Source organism: Eleginops maclovinus, chromosome 13 (genome assembly GCF_036324505.1).
Source record: "Eleginops maclovinus isolate JMC-PN-2008 ecotype Puerto Natales chromosome 13, JC_Emac_rtc_rv5, whole genome shotgun sequence".
Taxonomy (NCBI): Eukaryota; Metazoa; Chordata; class Actinopteri; order Perciformes; family Eleginopidae; genus Eleginops; species Eleginops maclovinus.
Window position 1 is genome coordinate 3807775 of NC_086361.1, and position 21994 is coordinate 3829768.

Here is a 21994-nt window from a genome sequence, read left to right on the forward strand (position 1 = left end):
ACCCCCTCTCATATTTGACGAGAAGCAAGAAACTCAGATCCACCACATAGTAACCAGTCAGTTGGAAAACAAATCCAATGAATCTGAATAAATGCTATCCAGCAGCAAGTGCAAGAAGTATGAGACTCACAGGAGTTAGTGCAAGAATAAATGCCAACTGTAGTTATAAATGAATTAACTTCCATCCTTGTATTATAGATTTAAAAAGTAAATAGGTAGGTACTTTTTCTTCCGGCTGTCCTCCGCTGGCTGGGTAGTACACCACTCGGTATTTCTCCACCTGGCCCGACGCGTGGGTCCACCTGACCCGGAAACTGCGGGCAGTGATCTCTGATGTCACCAGGTCGCGGGGTGCCGCCACAGAGGTGGGTTGGGAGTCAGGTTCTCTTCCCCCTGGAGAAGAAGAAGGGAAAAGAAAGACAAAAAGCACATGCTGCATCTATCTCATGTTGGATCAGAATGTTGACATCAACACAAAATATTGCCAAAAACCATTACAAGGTGGGCAACAATTATTTGACAAAAACAACAAAGAGTGGGATTATATGGAACAGTAATAATAAAAATATGAATGAAGACAATAATGATAATAATTACAACGATAGTGGGTATATAACGCATTCGTCTGAGTTATTTGAAATGTGTTATTATTATTGTATTAATATTAATATTATAATTACTATTATTAAGGATATTTTTTCAGTTTTATTTATATATATAAATTAAAGTTATTTTTTAACCGTACCCATGGGAAGATTTGGTTTGCAGTTTTAAGATAAGATATTCATTGTGATAGTTATCTCTTGTCATTTTATTTATGTTTATCTGCCTGTTCTCTATTAATAACAAACAAAAAAAACTATATTTATGTTAAGATTAATCTAAAATGATCTAGTTTTATTGGCAATCTTCTACCCTGTTTGCAGAAGTGTAAAATGAGACAGTGAAATCATTACCAGCTGTTTGAGCAGCATGTATGTGTATATATGAGGCTTGGTGAATGTCCTGACTGAGATGATATTGCTACAATATATTAGACGGGGATTTGCTTTTTATTGCTCAGGGATCTCCTGTAGCTTTAATTATAACTGACGGCATAACGAAAGTGATCACAATGCAGCTGTGTGCAGCGTCATGTGACTCGGCTGAGCAAACCTTTGAGCTTCTTGTCCAGCACGTCCACTTGGTCGCACACGGTCTTAGTGAGGCCCTCCACGATGTCGCTCATCACGTTGAAGTCCGCCACATTGTAGACGTGAGTTTCCTCAGGAGGAGAGGCGATGGCCTTCAGCTCATTCGCGTCAGCGTTCTTCACACCTGAGGAGAGACAGAGAGAGAGAGAGATCAGATGATTATATGAAAGAAGTATCCAAGGAAAAGGTCAAAGAATATGTAGTTTGTTATCAGTGGTGTGCAGTAAACTACGAACATTTACTCAGGTACTGTTCTTATGTACCATTTTGAGGTACATGAGTATCTTCATGTTCTGATACTTTGTACAATTCAGAGGTAAATAGTGTACTTTTACTCCACTAAATGTATTTACTTTAGTTTACAGATCTGGATTAATGATTGTAAATATAATCAGCCCTTAAATCAGACTTTAGTTCACCTGCAGTAAATCCAGCAGCTACCCTGCAGTATACAAAGTCATTCAAACTAGCTGCACCTTTACCAGCTCTGAGAACACTTTAATGATCAATCATTATAAAACATATCAGAGATATTATTCTGAAATGGACCAATCAAACAATGACTACTTTTACTGTCACTACTTTAAGTACATTTAGATGAGAGTACTTTCTACTTTTACTGGAGGAACATTTAGAATGCAGGACTTTTACTGTGACAGAGTATTCCTACACTCTGGTACTTCTACCTTTACTCAAGTACAAGATCTGAGTACTTCTACTTTTACTCAAGTACAAGATCTGAGTACTTCTACTTTTACTCAAGTAGTAGATCCGAGTACTTCTTTTGTTTATTGATGAGGTGACACCATATCTTCATTTAATTTTATTCCATTTTTCATTTGTTATCTTTTATTGATTTAATTCTCAAATAGAGAAACTTTCAGCAAACCACATTTCCCCCGGGACGAATAAAGTATTCTGACCCCCTTTTCTGTGTGTTCAAAATCAATGGACTTCCAAAACGTCCTGAAAAAGTCCTGAAAAAAAAACTCTCTGATCTAAGGTAGAGTGCAGTAACCCAAATTGGGTATATTTTCTCTGCTTTTTTTCCCCAAAGCACACCTTAAAGGTCCCCTATTATGCAAAATGCACTTTTTGATGTCTTTTATACATAAGTATATGTCCCCGGTGTGTAAGGAGACTCACAAAGTGTCAGAAAATACAACCCTCTCTCTTTTCCTCCTTACCCACATCTCTAAAAACGGGGGTACAAACGAGCTGATCCAGATTTGCTTCGGTTATGACGTCATATCGGGAATGTGGGCTGGCTTTACATTGAACTCCTGGCAACGTCCCCCCCACGTGACACGTCCCAACCTATCGTCCCCCATATACAGTCGCGAGCTGAATCCCCTCCGCAGCACCTCTGTGTGTCTGTGCAGGATGTCTGCAGGAGGGACTTAGAGTTGTTGTTTATATAATACATATAATGTCTCTGTTCTAGTGGTAAACACTGAGAAGTGTTTCAGAAATAATGCTGGATGTGGTTTGGAACATAATATGGGGTTTAATCACGGCAGCAATTAGCTGAGTTTCTTCCTTAGAAACTCCTTACTTCAGAGAGATATCATGACGCTCCAAAGGGGCGTGGCCAGCTTCAGCTCAGCTCAAATTTAAAGCTACAGTCACAGAATCAGCACTTCAGGATCAGGGCTGAAATAGAGGGGGATGAGGCATGCTACAACGGGGGATCTGTTTGGTATTTTGAGCAAAACACTTCACAGACAACTTTTGTATAGATATTGCCCTACAATATAATGATGAAATATAGCATAATAGCAGACCTTTAAGATAGGATTAAGTCCCTCCCTTACATACTTAAAAAAGGTAAACAAATGTACAGCCGCGGATAACAATTTAGAGACCACGTCAGCAGTATCATTTTCATTTTCCATTTTCAGTTTTATTATATATAAATATGTCTTTGAGTTAAATTATTTTTTTATCTTATTTTATAGTATTCTCTAAACTACTGATCAACGTTCTCTGTGTTGGAATTCAACAGACACTAGACTGGCTGCCAAACATGTAGGGATAAAGATTTAAGAACAATTTGGAGTGGTCTCTTACATTTTTCCAGAGAGGTATAATGATTTCAAGCATGTATCTGTAAAGAGCAAGTCCCAATATCCAGGGTTTGTTGCAACAACAACATCTCATGTCAATGTGTATTATTAGTCTCAGTATTGATGAAGCGTACCAATGGCAAACAGTTCTATCCCAGCATCCCTTAGGCTCTGTGCGGGGGGGATCACATCATCCTGGGACTTCCCGTCGGTGATGAGAATTCCTATCTTGGGAACGCCGGGCCTGGATCCGGACTCGGGTTTGAAGCTGTTCTCCAGGATGAAGGTCAGAGCCAGGCCTGGTCAGAGAAGACGACAGGAGACACTCAATAGACACAATCCAGATCCAAAACACCATACAAGAAAAACAGAATTCTCATCCTAACAGCATAAAAAAAACAGAATGAAACTAAATTAAAAGATTTAATTACAATCTTGTTGAATCCTCGAGTAATAAAAAGGATATTCCCAAAGCTGAGTTATAATATTCAAATCATGACAAAAAGAAGAGCATCCTAGCCTTTTTCCAATACTTGTTTTGACATGCGATGATCCTCATTTTCTGGGCAAAGTGACATCTACTGTTAAATCAGAGCCACTTCACAGGCTTTTTACACAATGGTTGTGATAGTGAGGTAATCCCTGGCTGACAGCGTGATTGCCTCCTGCTCCCCTCTGGAGCCCAGTCAGAGGACTTACCATGTCTAACAGACTTAATGACCATGATGGTCTTAAGTCTTATTAAAAGCTTGATGAGTGTTGAGTTTAATGAGCGTGTTAACATAATTAGTGTCCATTAGTGACACTATTGATCTTTTAGAGCTCTGCAGAATTCTTGAACATTAATTCAGCTTGTTGACCAACACAATCAAACACGATGAAGACGTTTTTACAGTCAAAACAAATTTAGTATGTTGCATCATACCATCTTTTAATTATTTAAACTCACAAGCAGCCAATCAGGTACCAGGTTCTGATTTACTTTTGATAAACAATGGTTAAAGTAATGTTGAATTAAAAACGGCAGCAATGTTTTTTGACAATATTTGGGTTTTTTAACAACACGAGACCTCAGCTGACCGTTGACTTTGACAAACTGGAAAATGCTTTTTTTTTTAAAAACATTAGTTGCAACACTTCTTAAATCATTTTTAATATGCTTAATTGTTGTATCTGTTAAAAATTTTAATCAGCTTTGTGAGAATGCACTTCTGGTATGATCCAATGGGCTACATAAACATTCCTAACCTATAAATAACCCTAATTTCTTTCAATTTAACTTCACTTTGTTAGGTTTGGAGATGAAGTTCATTTTTTATTTCAAAAGGTATACTGTATAGTTACTGTTGCTGACATGATGATAGTTTTAAAGAGAAAATGGACATTAAACCAAAATCAAGGCCTATGTTAATAATACATAAACTTTCATGCTTCTTGAATATGAAAGATGCTGCTGTAATGATGTGTGGGGTCACCACGACTAAACTATACTGAACTTCTGACTCTGCTCTTATCAGGCAGGTCACAGGTCAAACATTTTAAAGAAGACATGAACTGCACCGAAGGGATTTGAATAAGCTGAGTTATAGGATTGGCTTTAGTCCAAGTCCACCTCTTCAGTGTTATCTGTAACCTATGAAGAATATGAAGATCTTTATAAATGGAGGAAGGTTTTGGTTGTCATGCTCTACCTGTCAGTGTGTTTCCTCCTTTATACGGTAGGTTCTTCACAGCATCGATCACAGACGCTTTGGTGGTGTGAGCGTTAAGGTGCCACTCGATTCTGGGGTCTCCGCTGTACTGAGCCAGGCCTGCGCGCGCACACACACACACACACACACACACACACACACACACACACACACACACACACACACACACACACACACACACACACACACACACACACACACACACACACACACACACACACACACACACACACACACACACACACACACACACACACACACACACACACACACACACAATGTTGAGGTGAATAGTCACATGGATAAGACAAGGACTTCCACATGGACTCAACATGCGGGCCAAATCAAAGCGCTGATCTCAAATGTCTCCTCATTCCTGATGTCCCTACCAATTTTTGTGAGTGTTAGGTAGTCCAAAGCCCCTCAAAAATGTTATCAAAGGGCAGAAAAATTACAAATTACAGGACCCAATGATGCTTGGACACCATTGGGTCCTAGAACATTCGTACTTGGGCCCTGATAAAATGTGATAAAAAATAATGTCAGGCAATAGATTTGTTCAGGCTAAAATAAATGTCCTGTTAATAAAAAAGAAAGGTTGAATATAGTTGTTTTAATCAAATAGTTGAAGCCCAGAAATCAAAATCTCCTCACCGATCCTGGTCTTGTCAAACTCCACCGAGAAGGCCTTGACCAGGTTTTCCAGGAAAGTCCTGACCAGCCTGAAGTTGATGCGGCCGATACTCCAGGAGCCGTCCACCAGAATAACAATGTCGGCCATGGCTGGAGTCTTACACATAAACTCCTCTTCAGCTGAAAGAAAACAGACAGGAACACACATTTAACCCACAAAAAAAGTCTTGTTCATCATTGTGAATTATGGAAGTAATTATGATGTGTTTCCTGGTGGTGACAGTTTGGATTTGCAGGAACATATTGTTTAATTATTCTGCAAAACAAAAATGGATGTAAAAGACGTGCACAGCCGCCTACAGCGCACACATGAGGAATCTGCGGTGTTAAAAGTACCAAAGTAGGACAATTTGATGTGCAGCTTCTGTCCCGGAGTTTTTACAAAGTGTTTCATTAATTCCGATTCAGTCCAACTCAGTATAATTAAACCCCAGAGGAGAAAGACACTTAAGTTTAGCAGATGAAAAATAACAGCCCGCTCTGTTGTTTGTCTCTACAGTTTACTGGGTGATAAAACAGAGCAGGCTCTAATGAGGCAACAGCACTGCTTTCACTTACAAAAGCCCGTCCGGCCCACAGTGAGCCAAAGGGCAACCAAATTAGGAAACACATCTCTATCAGCCAATTATCTTTCTCACAGAGCTTAGGACACCCCTGTGACTTTTGGGTGGAAAACAACTGAATAGTTTAGGGTGCTGAAATGTATTCCCACTAGACCCAATAATCTGAATTAATTGAATACTGAGGAAATGCACTTAAGCACTGCTGAAAAAGTGCACAAAACAATATTAAAGTAAAATAAAAGCTAAGAAAGTATATGCAATTACATAATGTTATGAACTCAATTTTTGGGGGGATGGCTGATTTGTGGCATCGTAATCGCTGTGATTAACATTCCAGTCAAAAACCCTTCTTTTGCATCAGTCATATCTGCAAAATGAAAAGTAGTTGTCTGTCGAGTGCCACAAAAGTTAAGTTTGCTGTTCTTAAGATTCAACGCTTGTTAATCAGGAAAAATAACAAACCTTAAAATACTTTTGTTTTGGTTAATTAATTAGTAAAAATGTTTTTTTAACATGTATCATTTTTTCTTGGGTATGAACTAAATATTGTGAAGCTGCATTTCAATAGGATTGACAAAACCAAACCGCTTTTCTTCTCAGCATTAGATTCGCTAATTTTATCATTATCTTGCCATTGTTTTGCCATTCTTGAACGATAGTGGTTGAGCAAACGACAAGAGGGCGTAACCAACAACATTGCAAAGAACAAAGCAGAAAATCAGAGCAAAGCACAATATCTATCCTTTTTTTCCCCCTCTAGTCTTTGCGACGCCAAGAAAATACAAGATTCTTTTCTACTTTTCTACTGTTTTTATGCCATTGTTGATAAAAAAGTATCTACTGTACTTCCAATCTGCTTTTAAGCATCCAAAACAACATTAAAGCACTACATTCCAACAGTCAATGGGTGTGGTTGCATTGAGAGATACTCTGATGTGAATGTGTAAAAGGAAAGGAAAGGAGGCGTTGCTATATGAGAGCCATGCATGCCCAGCAACCCTTCCTTCAATAAATTATGTTAGAAAACACCTACACACAAACCCATTCATGCATAAAACCCAAGCAAAGCCACAGAGTTTGATTGACTTTAACTTCGGTATAACTTGACACACTGTATATCTACACCCCCTGGCACACCATTTTTTTTTATCATCCAGATGTATAAGAGAATTTTTCATTCAGGTTGCAGCATGTTTTTAAATATCAGAAGGTGGAGAATGAGTGTATTAGGCGAGACAGCGAAGGCATTCTTCAGCAGTCATTTCATTCATCGTTGACAGGAACTAAGAAGTGTATCACACCTTACAAGTCTCTACAGTGTCGGAATTTAAACCTCTTTCTCAGACTACCAGAGGAGTTCTCGGTGCCGCACTCCAACACGACTTCAGTGGGCAGATAAAACAATAACACTTACAATGACTTCACTGAAAAGAATGAGGCCTGAGCTTGTTGTTGATTATCGGTTGGTTGTGCACTGAGTGGTAAGGAAATGTAGGTTAATTGTTAGGTTGTCAGTGCAATACACATCCAGCGAAGTAACATTTTAATTCAAAATGTTGGTGTATAGGGTTGCTCCTATGCATTTAAGAATACATCTCAGTGGTAAAGTCCCTAAATACATTGTTTTCTGTCTTTACCGCTGAGATATATTCATGTTTCAAACTAGAAACTCAAACATGACCTGTTCTTCACAGTGAAGAAGAGAGCGGCAATTCAAAGCAATAAATGTGTCAGTTTTGCAGACAGCTGGTTGGAGAGTCTTGATTTGGTAAGAGTGTTGGCGCAATTGAGTTGTAATTTACTTGATGCAACTGTAGAGAACAGCAGCTATTGGTGGAAGACTCATTTTGGATTGGCAAACCACAAACGGAAAAGACAGTCAATCAGGGTCAGATTTTTAGCAAATGTTTTGCTTTACTTATGGCGATGCAGATATCAAAAAGACAGAATAAATTACTACTTTAATGCAACTTTGTTATAAAGTGTGGTTACTACGGCTTCAAAATTATTCAAAATTTTATTTAAAAATGCAATGTGGAGTAGTGCAATATTCAAATTACAAGGCAATATATCTGTTAAATATAAAATAAGATTAAATATACATTTTGATCCCAAACTTGTTTTTTTTTACAGTGGAAAATTCATAAAAAATGTAATTTAAATAGTACATTTTAACAATAGTTATATACCTATCAAGAGTAGATTGTATATATTTATAGAATATTTATCCTGTTTAAAGAGTATTTTTCAAATACTCAATATAAAATATAAGGTACAAGTGTATGTATGTTCAAAATGCCATTTAGCAATAAGAATTATGGAACTGCAGGGATATGCCGCCTGCACCGATTATATATCTGGTAAAAGCCTGGCATGATTTTATTTTTTATGTCTAACACTTGATGCAAAAACAAAACATTTCTCCAATATTGTAATGTTATTTTATTCTCTAGTTTTTTATTTTAGTTTCAGATTGCGCAGCTCTATACAGACGCGGAAAAAATTAAGAGGCCACTTCAGCATTATCATTTTGTCTTGTTTGATTATTTATAGGTACATCTTTGAGGTAAAACTTGTTTTATTTTATTCTATAAACTAGTAACAAATTTTCTCTTTGTTTTTCAACAGACACTGGAATGGCTGCCATACAGTACATGTAAAACATTTGGAGTGGTCTCTTAATTCTTTCTGGGGCTGTAGATTACCTTCACTGACTAAATGTGAAAACCTGATTTTAGAAAAAGAAATAGCGATACAAATGTGGCAACACTGTCACAATCATACAGTAAGTGTCCTTAAATGTGCTTTACTGTTTCTATTAACTTAATATTTACAATAGAAACTGTTAGAAAACCAACTCCTGAACCTCATTGGTGGACTGCTGCATGTTCTGCAAGTGTATTCTGCAAAATGTATTTAGGTCGTGAAATCATCTGTATACATGTTATGTCACAAAATATCTGCTCATAGCGTGGATATGCAGGTGAGAATAATAGATCTGGTGAAGATAAAAGGGTTCATACAGATTTAAGGAAAGAAAGGAGGGATGTTTCTGAATCAATACAGGAAGTGAAATTGAAGGGCAAAAAAGTGCTTAAGTGAACTAAGTGAAAGACGACGGGAGTCTTTTTAATAGCACGTCTGGGACAATACTCGCACCTGCACAGATGGGGAAAAAAGAACAGCGAGAGAGACGAAAAAGTGATAGAAAAGCTGTAACAGATGCATATTAAAGGGTGTAACTGAGTGTGCTGTGAATACAAATGTTGTTTTTCTTTCTGCTTGATTTATTAATCTTCCCCTTTGGCATTTGTTTTCTTTTACTGCTTATTTTCAGTGAGTTTGCCATCCTGATTATATAATCACCAACTCTTTTCTGTTTTAGTACTTGTTTATGTTGTAATTGCAATGTGTCTCTACTTTAACTGAAGAGCTACACTGTAATGTAAACAAGAAAATAAAAATAATAAAACATAACGAGTTTTGAGAAGTAAGAGGATAAAAAACAGAGTGCTCAGTATGGAGGTGAGCAACAACAATGAGTGTGACTGAGAAAGAAAACAATGGCATTGCCTAAAGAAATGATCCCCATAGATTCTGTATATCTAAATGGTATGTTGTAATCCTACGCTTCTGCAAAGGAAGAGAAACATTTGTCTTTGTTTTTTTCGGGGGAAAAAACAGGGAGAATAGGGTTGTTAACATGAGCAAAAATAGCATGTTTGAACAACTTGCAAAGACAGTGACCTAAAAAAAAAGAATAGACCAGCAGAAAACCCAAAGACGACATCCTAATTGCCTTACTGATTTATGGGAAGTGCTGTGTAGGATTCCTAAGCAATACTCATCAGCAATAACAAAAAAGAAGGGTCTGATGTTTCGGGGAGAGGACCCAGATGGGAGTAAAGAGGTTACCAGAAGATAATTCAAAAAGACAAATCCACTTTGCACCTCACACTACCTGCAAATCTCTTAATAGGCCGTCCATGAAAAACAACAATAAACCAGAGTTGCTGTTGGTCCGATCACACCAGCTGACCATGCTATCAGACCATAGGGATACATTTGTGGGGCATATGGCCACTTCCCCATTGCGTACCCACTTTCTTCAAGCAACTTTGCTCCAACCATTCACATCTTTAATCTTCGCTTTTGTTTTATGTTAACCACACACCTTGAAAGATAATGGCAGTAAAATCAAGCGCGAGGCCTATAGTGAGGGAATCAATGACCACTTCCCATAACAATACCCCCACTTCCTACACCCCTGCTTCCAGCCCCACCTACGTTCAAACTCTGTGTCTTGTTTCTTCTCAACTGTAACACCTGTGGTGTAGTACTACACTTGTGGCCCTGTGTTGACAACATGCTGCTACAGTAGGAGTCTCCAAGAGCATATGTTGATGACACACACAGACAGAAGGTAAGAGGACTCCGGCTAAAATCTATGTGTAACAACTTAAAACTCACTTTTTTTAAATCAATCATTCCAATATGTATGTTGTGTTTAAGACTTTGGATGTGGATGGTGATGACACGTCACTCAACATGGCACATTTTGAGTGAAATTGCAGGCTAAAGTTACATTCTGGTACAATGCACTGATTAAATGAAAAACTGGATTTGGAGAACTACAGTTTTGAAAATGCCTTCCTTGCTGCAGGAAGTGTTCTTTGTTGTGATAAGAAACTTTCCTGATATGATCTAAAATGTCCTGATCTCAGCCTGTGTGGATCAATGTTCAAGTGTTCAAGTGGAGTGCCAAGGAATCACGAGTTTCAGCCATGACTAATGTGAGCAACATCACAACACTTTACCTGTCCGTCACGCCCCTTTGCTAATTAGGTACATATAGTTCTCTGGGGGCGACAAGTCTCACTACAGAAGGGTGGAAATGTGGAGGTAGGAACGAAAGGAAGGAAAGAGTAAGAGAGAGAAAAAGGGAAGGAGGGAGGGAGGGAATGGAATCTTCCAAAGGAAAGCTTTTTTGACAGATTATTCAACCACATACAGTGGGGCAAAAAAGTATTTAGTCAGCCACCAATTGTGCAAGTTCTCCCATTTAAAAAGATGAGAGAGGCCTGTAATTTTCATCATAGGTATACCTCAACTATGAGAGACAGAATGAGAAAAGAAATCCAGGAAATCACATTGTAGGATTTTTAAAGAATTTATTTTCAAATGATTGTGGAAAATAAGTATTTGGTCAATAACAAAAGTTCATCTCAATACTTTGTTATATACCCTTTGTTGGCAATGACAGAGGTCAAACGTTTTCTGTAAGTCTTCACAAGGTTTCCACACACTGTTGCTGGTATTTTGGCCCATTCCTCCATGCAGATCTCCTCTAAAGCACTGATGTTTTGGGGCTGTCGCTGGGCAACACGGACTTTCAACTCCCTCCAAAGATTTTCTATGGGGTTGAGATCTGGAGACTGGCTAGGCCACTCCAGGACCTTGAAATGCTTCTTACAAAGCCACTCCTTCGTTGCCCTGGCGGTGTGTTTGGGATCATTGTCATGCTGAAAGACCCAGCCACGCTTCACCTTCAGTGCCCTTGCTGATGGAAGGAGGTTTTCACTCAAAATCTCACGATACATGGCCCCATTCATTCTTTCCTTTACACGGATCAGTCGTCCTGGTCCCTTTGCAGAAAAACAGCCCCAAAGCATGATGTTTCCACCCCCATGCTTCACAGTAGGTATGGTGTTCTTTGGATGCAACTCTGCATTCTTTCTCCTCCAAACACGACGAGTTGAGTTTTTACCAAAAAGTTCTATTTTGGTTTCATCTGACCATATGACATTCTCCCAATCCTCTTCTGGATCATCCAAATGCCCTCTAGCAAACTTCAGACGGGCCTGGACATGTACTGGCTTAAGCAGGGGGACACGTCTGGAACTGCAGGATTGAAGTCCCTGGCGGCGTAGTGTGTTACTGATGGTAGCCTCTGTTACTTTGGTCCCAGCTCTCTGCAGGTCATTCACTAGGTCCCCCCGTGTGGTTCTGGGATTTTTGCTCACTGTTCTTGTGATCATTTTGACCCCACGGGGTGAGATCTTGCGTGGAGCCCCAGATGGAGGGAGATTAGCAGTGGTCTTGTATGTCTTCCATTTTCTAATAATTGCTCCCACAGTTGATTTCTTCACACCAAGCTGCTTACCTATTGCAGATTCAGTTTTCCCAGCCTGGTGCAGGTCTACAATTTTGTCTCTGGTCTCCTTTGACAGCTCTTTGGTCTTGGCCATAGTGGAGTTTGGAGTATGACTGTTTGAGGTTGTGGACAGGTGTCTTTTATACTGATAACGAGTTCAAAAAGGTGCCATTAATACAGGTAACGAGTGGGGGACAGAGGAGCCTCTTAAAGAAGAAGTTACAGGTCTGTGAGAGCCAGAAATCTTGCTTGTTTGTAGGTGACCAAATACTTATTTTACCGAGGAATTTACCAATGAATTCATTAAAAATCCTACAATGTGATTTTCTGGATTGTTTCCCCCATTCTGTCTCTCATAGTTGAAGTGTACCTATGATGAAAATTACAGGCCTCTCTCATCTTTTTAAATGGGAGAACTTGCACAATTGGTGGCTGACTAAATACTTTTTTGCCCCACTGTAGCTATTAGCAGAAAGGCCCCTCAGGCAAAGTGTTTCTCCACAGGTCGAAAAGTCAGAGTGGGAGTAGGTCCGAGGCACCTCCATAGACAGCACAGGTCAAGACTATGAACCTGAATGTGACCCTAGTGGGCAGGGTGTAAACAATATGATAAATCCTACCCGTGGACTGAAATTCTGATACATATTCGTGACTTCGAGTAAGAGGCCCACAGCCTGTGCTCGTCCCAGAATCCCAGGGACTAAAGCTGGGAAGGGAACAAATATTCATTGTGTCATTTTTTTTAATATCCTTTATAAACTCCTAGCATATTGTAATTCAAATTGCAAAGGGAAAACTAAACATCTGCACCTTTTCTTGGCTGTGATTCGGCTCAGGCTCCAGAAAGTGTAGCGTGAGACTTTGGCAAATCACAGGTTATTTAAAAAAAGACTTCTTGCCTAGTTGCGATTCAAAAAATGTAGATTTGTGCTTTGCATGTCCCCACGATGAAAGCCTGAGAACACAAAGATGAATGGAAAGTTGCCATTCCAGGATTGGCAAGAACTCACAAAAAACTCACAAAGGATGAAGGAGACTTATAAATAGAGGTTTGGATATTAGCGTTTTGAAGATGTGGAAAAAATGCTTAACCTTCTATACACAGCTGTGGCTAGCGTCTGAGCTAACTTTAGCTTAGTCAAATCTTGCTACAGTTGAGCAGATAGCAGCAGGCATAACTTCTAGCAACATTTACTCTCCAACTATTTTCATTGCCTGAAAGGCCCAAAGGTTTGCAAAGAAAACAGGCATCAGGATCATGGATTCCATATGAATGATGATTGAAATGAATAATAAGTACTTATACAGGTTTCTGTATGAAGCATGTGAACAAGCCTAAGCTTGTCTGGTGGGAGGCGCTGTGGACAGAGGGAATGAGGAGGGCTGCAGGAGAAAGTCTGTTCTTTCACATTTTTTGGCATTTTTTGCCTTTAGAGATAAAACATTTTTTACCTGAAGATGCTAAGAGTTTATAGGATTTCTTCGGCTTCACTTTCACATTTAAGTTCTAAAAAAATCAGCCCCCCATACTTCTGATTGATTGATGTGACACAACCCAATCAACACAGGACATTTTTAAAGATAGAAGTCAGATTATTCAAAATTAAAACGATATTCTCCCTTTTTTGAAATAAAAAGTATTTTTGCGGTAAATAAGGCAATTTACTTTCAAACAAATGAAGGTTACCTAGAAACACATCACCATCTCCAAAGTCTCTGCTCCTCCAAACGTTGCCTCAAGCTAACAGCTTGAGGCAACAGGGCAGGAGATGCAACTAAGCGCCAGTGTCAAAGGTGAGCTACCCACCTTAGGGATCCTTTTGATAGATGTATCTACGCTTGGATAAGTTAACCGCCAGGAGTTAAAAAGGTCAGATGCTTCTTATTCAACCGCTCAACAGCAGCTTGTGAAACCAATGTCCAGCTTGTGGATTCCACATAGTCATCCATGTGGAGGGTTTAAAAGGCAGCGGTAAGCCCAATGTCACTTCCATGAATGCATGTTACTTAACACCAGAAGATGGAAGAGTTTATCCTTCAAACACATGGCGTAAAGCACGCTAGTAAGCAAACCATTATTGGTCTTTAAATGTTATGAGCTTCTTAAAAAAATACTAATATTGATGTGGGTTTAGTTGAATGACATCTACATTGGCATATATTCTAAATGGTGAGTTAGGTAGGTTTAAACAAGGGTTGCAAAATTCTGAGAATACTCACGTTGGAATGTTACAAGGAATTAATGAAATGGGAACTTTACATGCTCAGTCTGCATTTCCCATGACATTTGTAGATAGATCATTTTATTTTGTTGTATTGTCTTTTTCAGTGCAATACTTGTAAGCTTGAATATTTACACTGCGAATGTCCATTAGCAACATAGTAATTACAAAGCAAAAGCATACAAACACTACCCGTATAAAGGGTTTATGAATAGTTTGTAATTCATTTATTAATTAGGTTGTGAAAACTTTATAAATCATTCATAAGCTTTTATAAGACATGAGATAAACAAAGATGCCAAGAAGCATCTAGATCAGGGGTGCCCAAACTATGGCCCGGGGGCCAAATGCGACCCGCAGGCCATATTGAATTGGCCCTCCCTCTGCTAATTCTAAAAATATAACGAATATGGCCCACAAATTAAACTTGTGCTTGTCTTATATTGTTCTTCTCAAATACATGTTAAAATATATGAACCAGTATTCATGTGTTAATTTCAAATAAATTTAGTCATTTCAAATTGAAAACATTTTCTAACAAAACCCAATAACTTATTTCTATAACAAGCTTGAAATTGAACCTTCATGTTTACTCTTATTATCAGCAATCTGAGGCTTCTGTTTTAAGGAATGAGCTGCCAACAAAATTAATGAAACCCTAAAGACCCACGGGATGTAGGCTGTTCTTTTCTCCAAGCATTTCCAAGTATCGAGCATTATTCACCTACATTTGATTTGTTTTGCTAACTTATAACTTAACTTATGAGGCAATATTCACCTCTATAGCTGTTAAGGCTTTTGCTCTGTTACTCCTCAAATGTGTATCAACAAGGTTTTGAATGCCTTTCCAGAGACAAACAGAGCCCACTGTGGCTCTTCTAACTGCTTGGTGGCAAACCCAAGGCTTTCTACCCTCCGACATAATGTCGACATTAGTGTCTAAATTAGATTACTTAACATAATCCGAAGTGCATAAGTCCATGTGACCTTGATGTAAATATTAAATAGCTTATTAATCCTAGCTTTTTATCCTGGTGATTGCATTTATGCTTCAACAGTCAACAAATTGTGTTGACATGTTTAGATTATCCTGGTGAACAAAATCAGCAAGTATGATAAACATGTGTTGGCAAGAGATCTTATTTTCTGCAATATTACAAAAAACAATGGAAAAATCCCATTGCCTCGTCAAGGGAGCTGTTGCGATACTAACTTCTTGGTTGGCATACAAATATACGTCTTATTGCAACACTCTATTAGCATGCACTGAGAAGCCTTGAGGATGGCTAAAAGCTGCAAATTGCACCAATGACGGTTCTCAGGGACTGAGTGTTCTTGCTCAGCTCCCAGGTGTGAGAATGTCTAGCAATATAAATGTGAAGCAGGTTGGTGCAGTAAAGAAACGCGCTCAGCACAAAGACCACCCCTGCAAAAATAAAGATTACAGTTACAGCAAGGTGGTAAATCCACTGACATAAGAAAACTTTACAGAAACAAAGTGTGGCAATGTTACAAATCTACACTAGATCCTTTGCAAAGTCAACGGTATCAGGCCAGATAAATATATTTATCATCAAAATCTCCATAGGATACAAATCCGTGTTTTTGTTGAGGCACTATTGTCTTTGGAAAGGAAGTCTGCAGCTGCTCTAGTGCAACAGGCAGAAATTATCTGCCTGGAAGATCCTAAGTTACACGCTTTCAGTCATTACTGACAATAAATCTATACAAGGTAAGGCAATCTTGTGAACCATAAGTCATTTCATTATTGTCTGGTAGTAAGAAATAAATGGCTCAAGAGTGAAGAAGAAGAGGTTTTTCTTTGGTAATCATCACAGATGACTGTCAAATCTCTTGGGAACGGTTCAATATTCCTTTAAAATTGAATTTATGTTAAGCTGGGAGCCATATTAGTAATACCATTTGTCTCCATTAGGATGTAAACATTCCTTTATGTTCAGCTCAGTATGCCTCAAAGGCATTCAGAAAGTTTGAACTGTCTGTGCTTCTGCTCTGCTGCTATGACATCTTTACTGCTATTCCCATTTACTGATGCTATTACCATCACAAATCTCAGCCAGGGGACAGCGATTGAAAAAGTTGGCTTTCAGGTTTCAGGTTGTTACATCCAACACGACAGCAAATCATTCATATGTAAAGCAAGTGAGCGAAGGAGTAAATACACCTTCATTTACGGCATTGGAATCCATTACTCACCGTAGGCATTCAACTCGACATTAGATAACTATTCAGTAAAATGTCCCTCTTACTTGTCCGGAAAGGCGCAAACTTACTGCTGGAGAAGAGAGCTAAGATCAATGGGCCAGACTTACTTTAGAAAATAGACTTAATTTACCCAAAATACATTATTATGGTATTGATATTAAAAGGTGCTTGTAATCAACAGCATCCATGAGATTAGTAGCTATATGTTATCTTGCTGTTTGTTAGATCTAATTATTACAGGGCATAGTTGAATACTCTATTCTAATTGGTCAATTTGGTCATTCTGCTCTTTTTTGATTGAAGACTTTTGCCAATGACACTCATCAGGAGGCCGTGTTCAGTCATATCAAGCAGAAGGAAAAGTCCAGTCAATTTGACTTCAGCTGTGGCCAAAAGAAAAACTGTTTTCTAAAAACACAGTGGAGTACTTTTTGAATGTTCATTTTTGTAATTGTAAAGAGCACAACAAACCGAAATATAATGGCTACATTGTCCTCTTTAAAAAGAAAAAAGAAAGTTAATAAAAAATGATCCCATAACTGTTTTTGACACACACACAACACATGTTATCTAAATTGTTGTTCATTACAGGACTAATACATCCAAATTCCATATAGAGTCTTGAAAGCCTAGAAACCACTTTTTAAAACACTTTGTCTGCAATATTAAAAACTTCTGACATCAACGACAGACTGTAAACTGTGCATCACACACAGCTGGATGGGCACAATGTAATCAGTGTGGATTGGTGTTGTAATGAGACAATTATGCTCAAATTGTTTTACAGGAGAAAGCTCTAAATGAATTCATAATGACCCAGGAACTGCTCAGTGTGACAGGGGAGAAATCTGTCTTCTCCCATTAAACATTGAGCTCTGTAGCCAAGCAGCAGGGTCACCACCATGAAGAAGAGCAGTGATTTTGACACCTGCAGAGATGAAAATGTGTTCATCTTTTTCATCAGTTCAAAACACTGCTGGGAAAATGTTCTCTCTCAGCCAACATATCAATATAATAGCAGGCAAAACACACCACGGGAAACAGATCATTTCTTGTAGAACAGAGTATTTTTTACATTTTGTGCCATAAAGAGAAACAAAGTGCTATAAGCAAATTAATTACTTTCCTATCTCCTGCAGTATGTTTCCAAAAGTCAATGTTGTGTTATACTCTTAGCACTTGCAACAAAGTGCTTTGTTTATGTATGGTCATTACAAACACTTTGCAACCTCGGAAGAAGAAAAAAGAGTTGCAGAAAGTAAAAGATAATCTAGAGTAAAAGACACCCCACTTCTGCCTGCAATTTGCTGGGTGGGGTTGACTGATTGACTGGAGTGTTGACAGAAATACCACAGGGATGAATGTACAACAACAAAGGTGAGAAAAGAAATAAGACAGCTCTCTCTTTATCTCTAACCTCAAGACCCTCAAAACGGTTCAGCTGCAGATCTTCAATCCATGAGACAAAATGATGAGTGATTGAAAGGCTTTGTAATGTCAACAGGCAGGAAGGCAAACTGTATTTCACCAAGAAAAACATTGTGTCTATAGTAATGGTGCATGCCATGGACCAGCAAACATTTAGTTTCACTTGTCATCAGAAATAAGGTATTAGAAAGAGCACAAAAAAAACAACCGCACTTTGGGTCTATAAACCCAGCAATCCCAGTTTCAAATGCTCATATATTTACTCTAGAACATATTGATAAGTTGCTTACACTACTTACTACATTGCAGTACTTTAAACCATCACAAATTCCAAGCGAATCAATGAATGGGTTGACTCTGAGACCCTCCCACTGATAACATGTTTTGTGGATTGAAGCTGCTTGCCCCTTTTCTGCATAAGTGAAGTGTAAGCACAAGTTAAGTTTATATGTACCCTTTATAACAGATCTTCAAATGTACTGTATTGCTGCAACCATCACATTAATGTAGTAATGACTAAACATACAAGTTACCTGTCCATACAACAACTTGCGTTTCTTGATCTAGTTGAAACTGTGGTGTATTATACCTCAAAACAAATTCATACTGACCGATAAAGCTCAAACATGTACTGACAGATAAATCCAGTGCTCTTATTACACCTACAATGGTTACCACTGCTACTGCTCAAAATAATGCTGTTCTATTTTAATACTAGTTTTACAATTATTCACAGAAAATAAACATCCAGCCTATTTGAACACCTAAAGCAAAAAGCATCTATAAAGAGTGACAATGTAAAAGTGAACCTTTTGACTATTTGAACAGTTTCTCTGCATTAAATATAGGTTCCAACAAACATTTGATTTAGTCGATGACAAAGCAATAAAGATTTCTTTACAGTGTTTTTTTTTTCAATTTCACAACCATTCTCAGTGCAACCAGATGATCTAATTATGACCCTCTGTCTGCACAGTTGTGTTCAGTTGGGTGGTGTAACTTTGTCAGAATGTGATATTAAAAGTGCCACACTGTGTCACACGTTGTGCGAGTGACGACACACCTGTCACCAATGTTCTGCTGCCAGTTGTTGCTGACGTTACTTCCACAGGTACACCGCCACCTCTAGGGACTGAGTTCACACTGTTTTCGACAAAGAGGTGTGAAGACATACTGACAGAGTGTGTGTGCATTTGTCTGTGTCTTTGTGTGTGTGTGTGCGTGCGTGCGTGTCTACAGTATGTGAATGTTGGAGAAAGAAGAACAGAGGGGAGAAATAAACACCTGGATGTTCTTTAGCGATCGCCATCACATGACAGAGGGAAAATAAACTTAAACCAATGGAAGTAACACAACAAAACAACATTTAAAATGCTCAACTTTGCTCAATTGGCTAAGTTATATCTTATATCTAATTAGTACATGATTAGAAACCATACCTACAGATTGTGCTTTGACTATATGAATTCTCCATACAGCATGACACCATTTGTGTCTGAAATAATTATTGGAGCGACCAAACGGTGCAAAATGCATTTTCTGGATACAATTTCAGAGATAGTGGTTGTCACTGATAAAGCTGACACAGTAAGCTCTAGGTAGTTGAAATTAAAAAGTGTTGTTGATAGGGGAAAACTATCATTGTCATTGGTCGAATCGGATCAGTCTTACACACCTGTAAATAGACATAAAGGCAAACAGACAGGCATATAAACAGCTGGCAAAAATATCATAAAACCTGCTCTTTGGTTGTTCCCGCTACAGTAGGTGTCTTCATTTGCATATTTGCTATTATGAAACAGACATACTTACAAGCTGAAAACAAACATCAACAACAAAAAGGAAATGACATGCCTTGTTTGTCAGTGGAGGGAAAAGACAATGACATGACAAGCAGGATTGATTGGATAGAAAAAAATGTGTTATCATGAGAACAAATTTGCAAAGGCAATAAACAACCCATGTGTCATTCAAACAGGAGGGGAAAAAGTCCTTGAAAACAGAGAGAAGAGTAACAAAAGACAAAGAAAAAGTATTAAAAAAAATAAAAGACAGGAAAGTCAACAAAAAGTGAGATACAGTTGGATTAGAGATATGAATAGAGAAAAGGGAAGACGGTGAGGACAGGAGGAAGCTGGAGTATGATTTAGACAAAGATAGAAGATGAACAAGGGAAAAGAAGGGAGAGAATGAAGATATAAAAAGCAAGTGATAGAAGAAGTGTTAATGGGAGGAAAACTGATAGAAAAAATGTGAGTTGAGAACCGTAAAGGGAGGGAGTGTGAGAGAAAGTGTCTTTCTCTCTGTTGAATCCGGATAACAACCGACACTGTGACAGTCAGCTTTGAAAACCCTGAGGGAACAACACGCCAACCAGATATTTACAGCACGGAAACAAACAAACAAAGACGAAAGGAGAAAACAATTACAGCAATGATAGATACACTGGGTGGTAATCCCATGATAGAGAAGGGTATATGGAGAATTACATAGAGAGAGGGAAAAGGAGATAACACGTAGGTAGTGACATAATGTATGGCTTTTATAGGCTAAAAGGATTGGACGATAGACGAAAAGACACTAAGAACTAGGTTGCACTCGATTTAATCACTATTGTAAAATTGACAAGTTAGGGCACACGTGTTCAGCATGTGAGTAAAATTCCCAATACTTTTTGAAAAGATCTCCAGACTTTAAATCCAGTAGGATTAAAGAGATGCATGTTAAAGAAATGTTTGAATTCCTGTGATGAAAACAAGCTTCATATACTCAAAAACTCACAATTTGGACAGGCTTTACTTATGTGAGCTTCTACATGTCGTGCAACCATCTAGTGCATGAAACTTGTTCAAACCAAGCACAAGAGTGTACATGTCGAACATCTATACTGAATTCCCATGTGACAAACAAAAAAAAGGCAATTTACAGCATGATAAAATGTAGAATGGTATGTGTTTTTAGCTTCACTTAATTTTGCACAGCTTGGATTATTTCAAAAGGCACTGTATTTAGTGTACCCTCTTAGCTAGAGCCTATAACTGACTGATAACACCCCGATCAGACAGTGTGTTTCGGTGCAGCAAATTGGTGGGGGCTCTGAATTTTTACATGATTAAATATATTTCTATGAAAATAAATAAGAAAGTGTAGGATTTGTAAAAATTGAGATATAATTTTGTGTGGCTGCATAGAAGTACTAGCCTACAAACTTTATTCTACAGAATAAAATAAATAAAAACGTTGCTGTGCACAGATCAATCACATTATGATCATTTGAATTTATTTGTCAATGATAATGAGAAATATGGTTTCAAAAAAATGTAAGAATCCATCCAATGCGGTGAATCTTTTGCAATATCAGTCTAAGAATGACATTAACTTTTATGTTTTTCAAATTGTGCCGCCCTACTTTGTCTCAGAGACTTTGTACCAAACAATAGCTGACGGTGAGCCAGCTCCAAACAATCTTCTTTTACACGCCCGTATGTTCAGCAGTGTGCAAATCCTAACAAACCCAAAATTCTCCTTTTCCCGTCAGACAGCCAGAGCACAAAAAGAGTGTTTCCATGCAGCTGCCTTCATACTGTAACCCTGCCATAATGTCCCTATCATTGTTCCCCTCATCTGTCTCCCTCAATCTCATCATTGCTCAGATCCAAACGAGGTTGTCACTGTGTCAAACAGAGGGTGATGGAGCTCCAGCTGCACTGATACCCCTCCGCCCTGCCTGCATTACT

At 38.4% G+C, this 21994-nt stretch overlaps 1 protein-coding gene across 1 annotated transcript in view; it reads right to left on the reverse strand.

Moving 5' to 3' along the window:
* LOC134874761 (collagen alpha-1(XIV) chain-like) overlaps nt 1-21994 on the reverse strand; it is a 182328-nt gene that overhangs the window by 126815 nt on the left and 33519 nt on the right. The window contains exons 6-10 of the mRNA XM_063898918.1: nt 5626-5784; nt 4951-5070; nt 3394-3558; nt 1156-1317; nt 224-393 (exon numbers count right to left, since the gene is read on the reverse strand). Of these exons, the coding sequence (XP_063754988.1) occupies nt 224-393; nt 1156-1317; nt 3394-3558; nt 4951-5070; nt 5626-5784 (776 nt within the window). The remainder of the gene's footprint in view (nt 1-223; nt 394-1155; nt 1318-3393; nt 3559-4950; nt 5071-5625; nt 5785-21994) is intronic.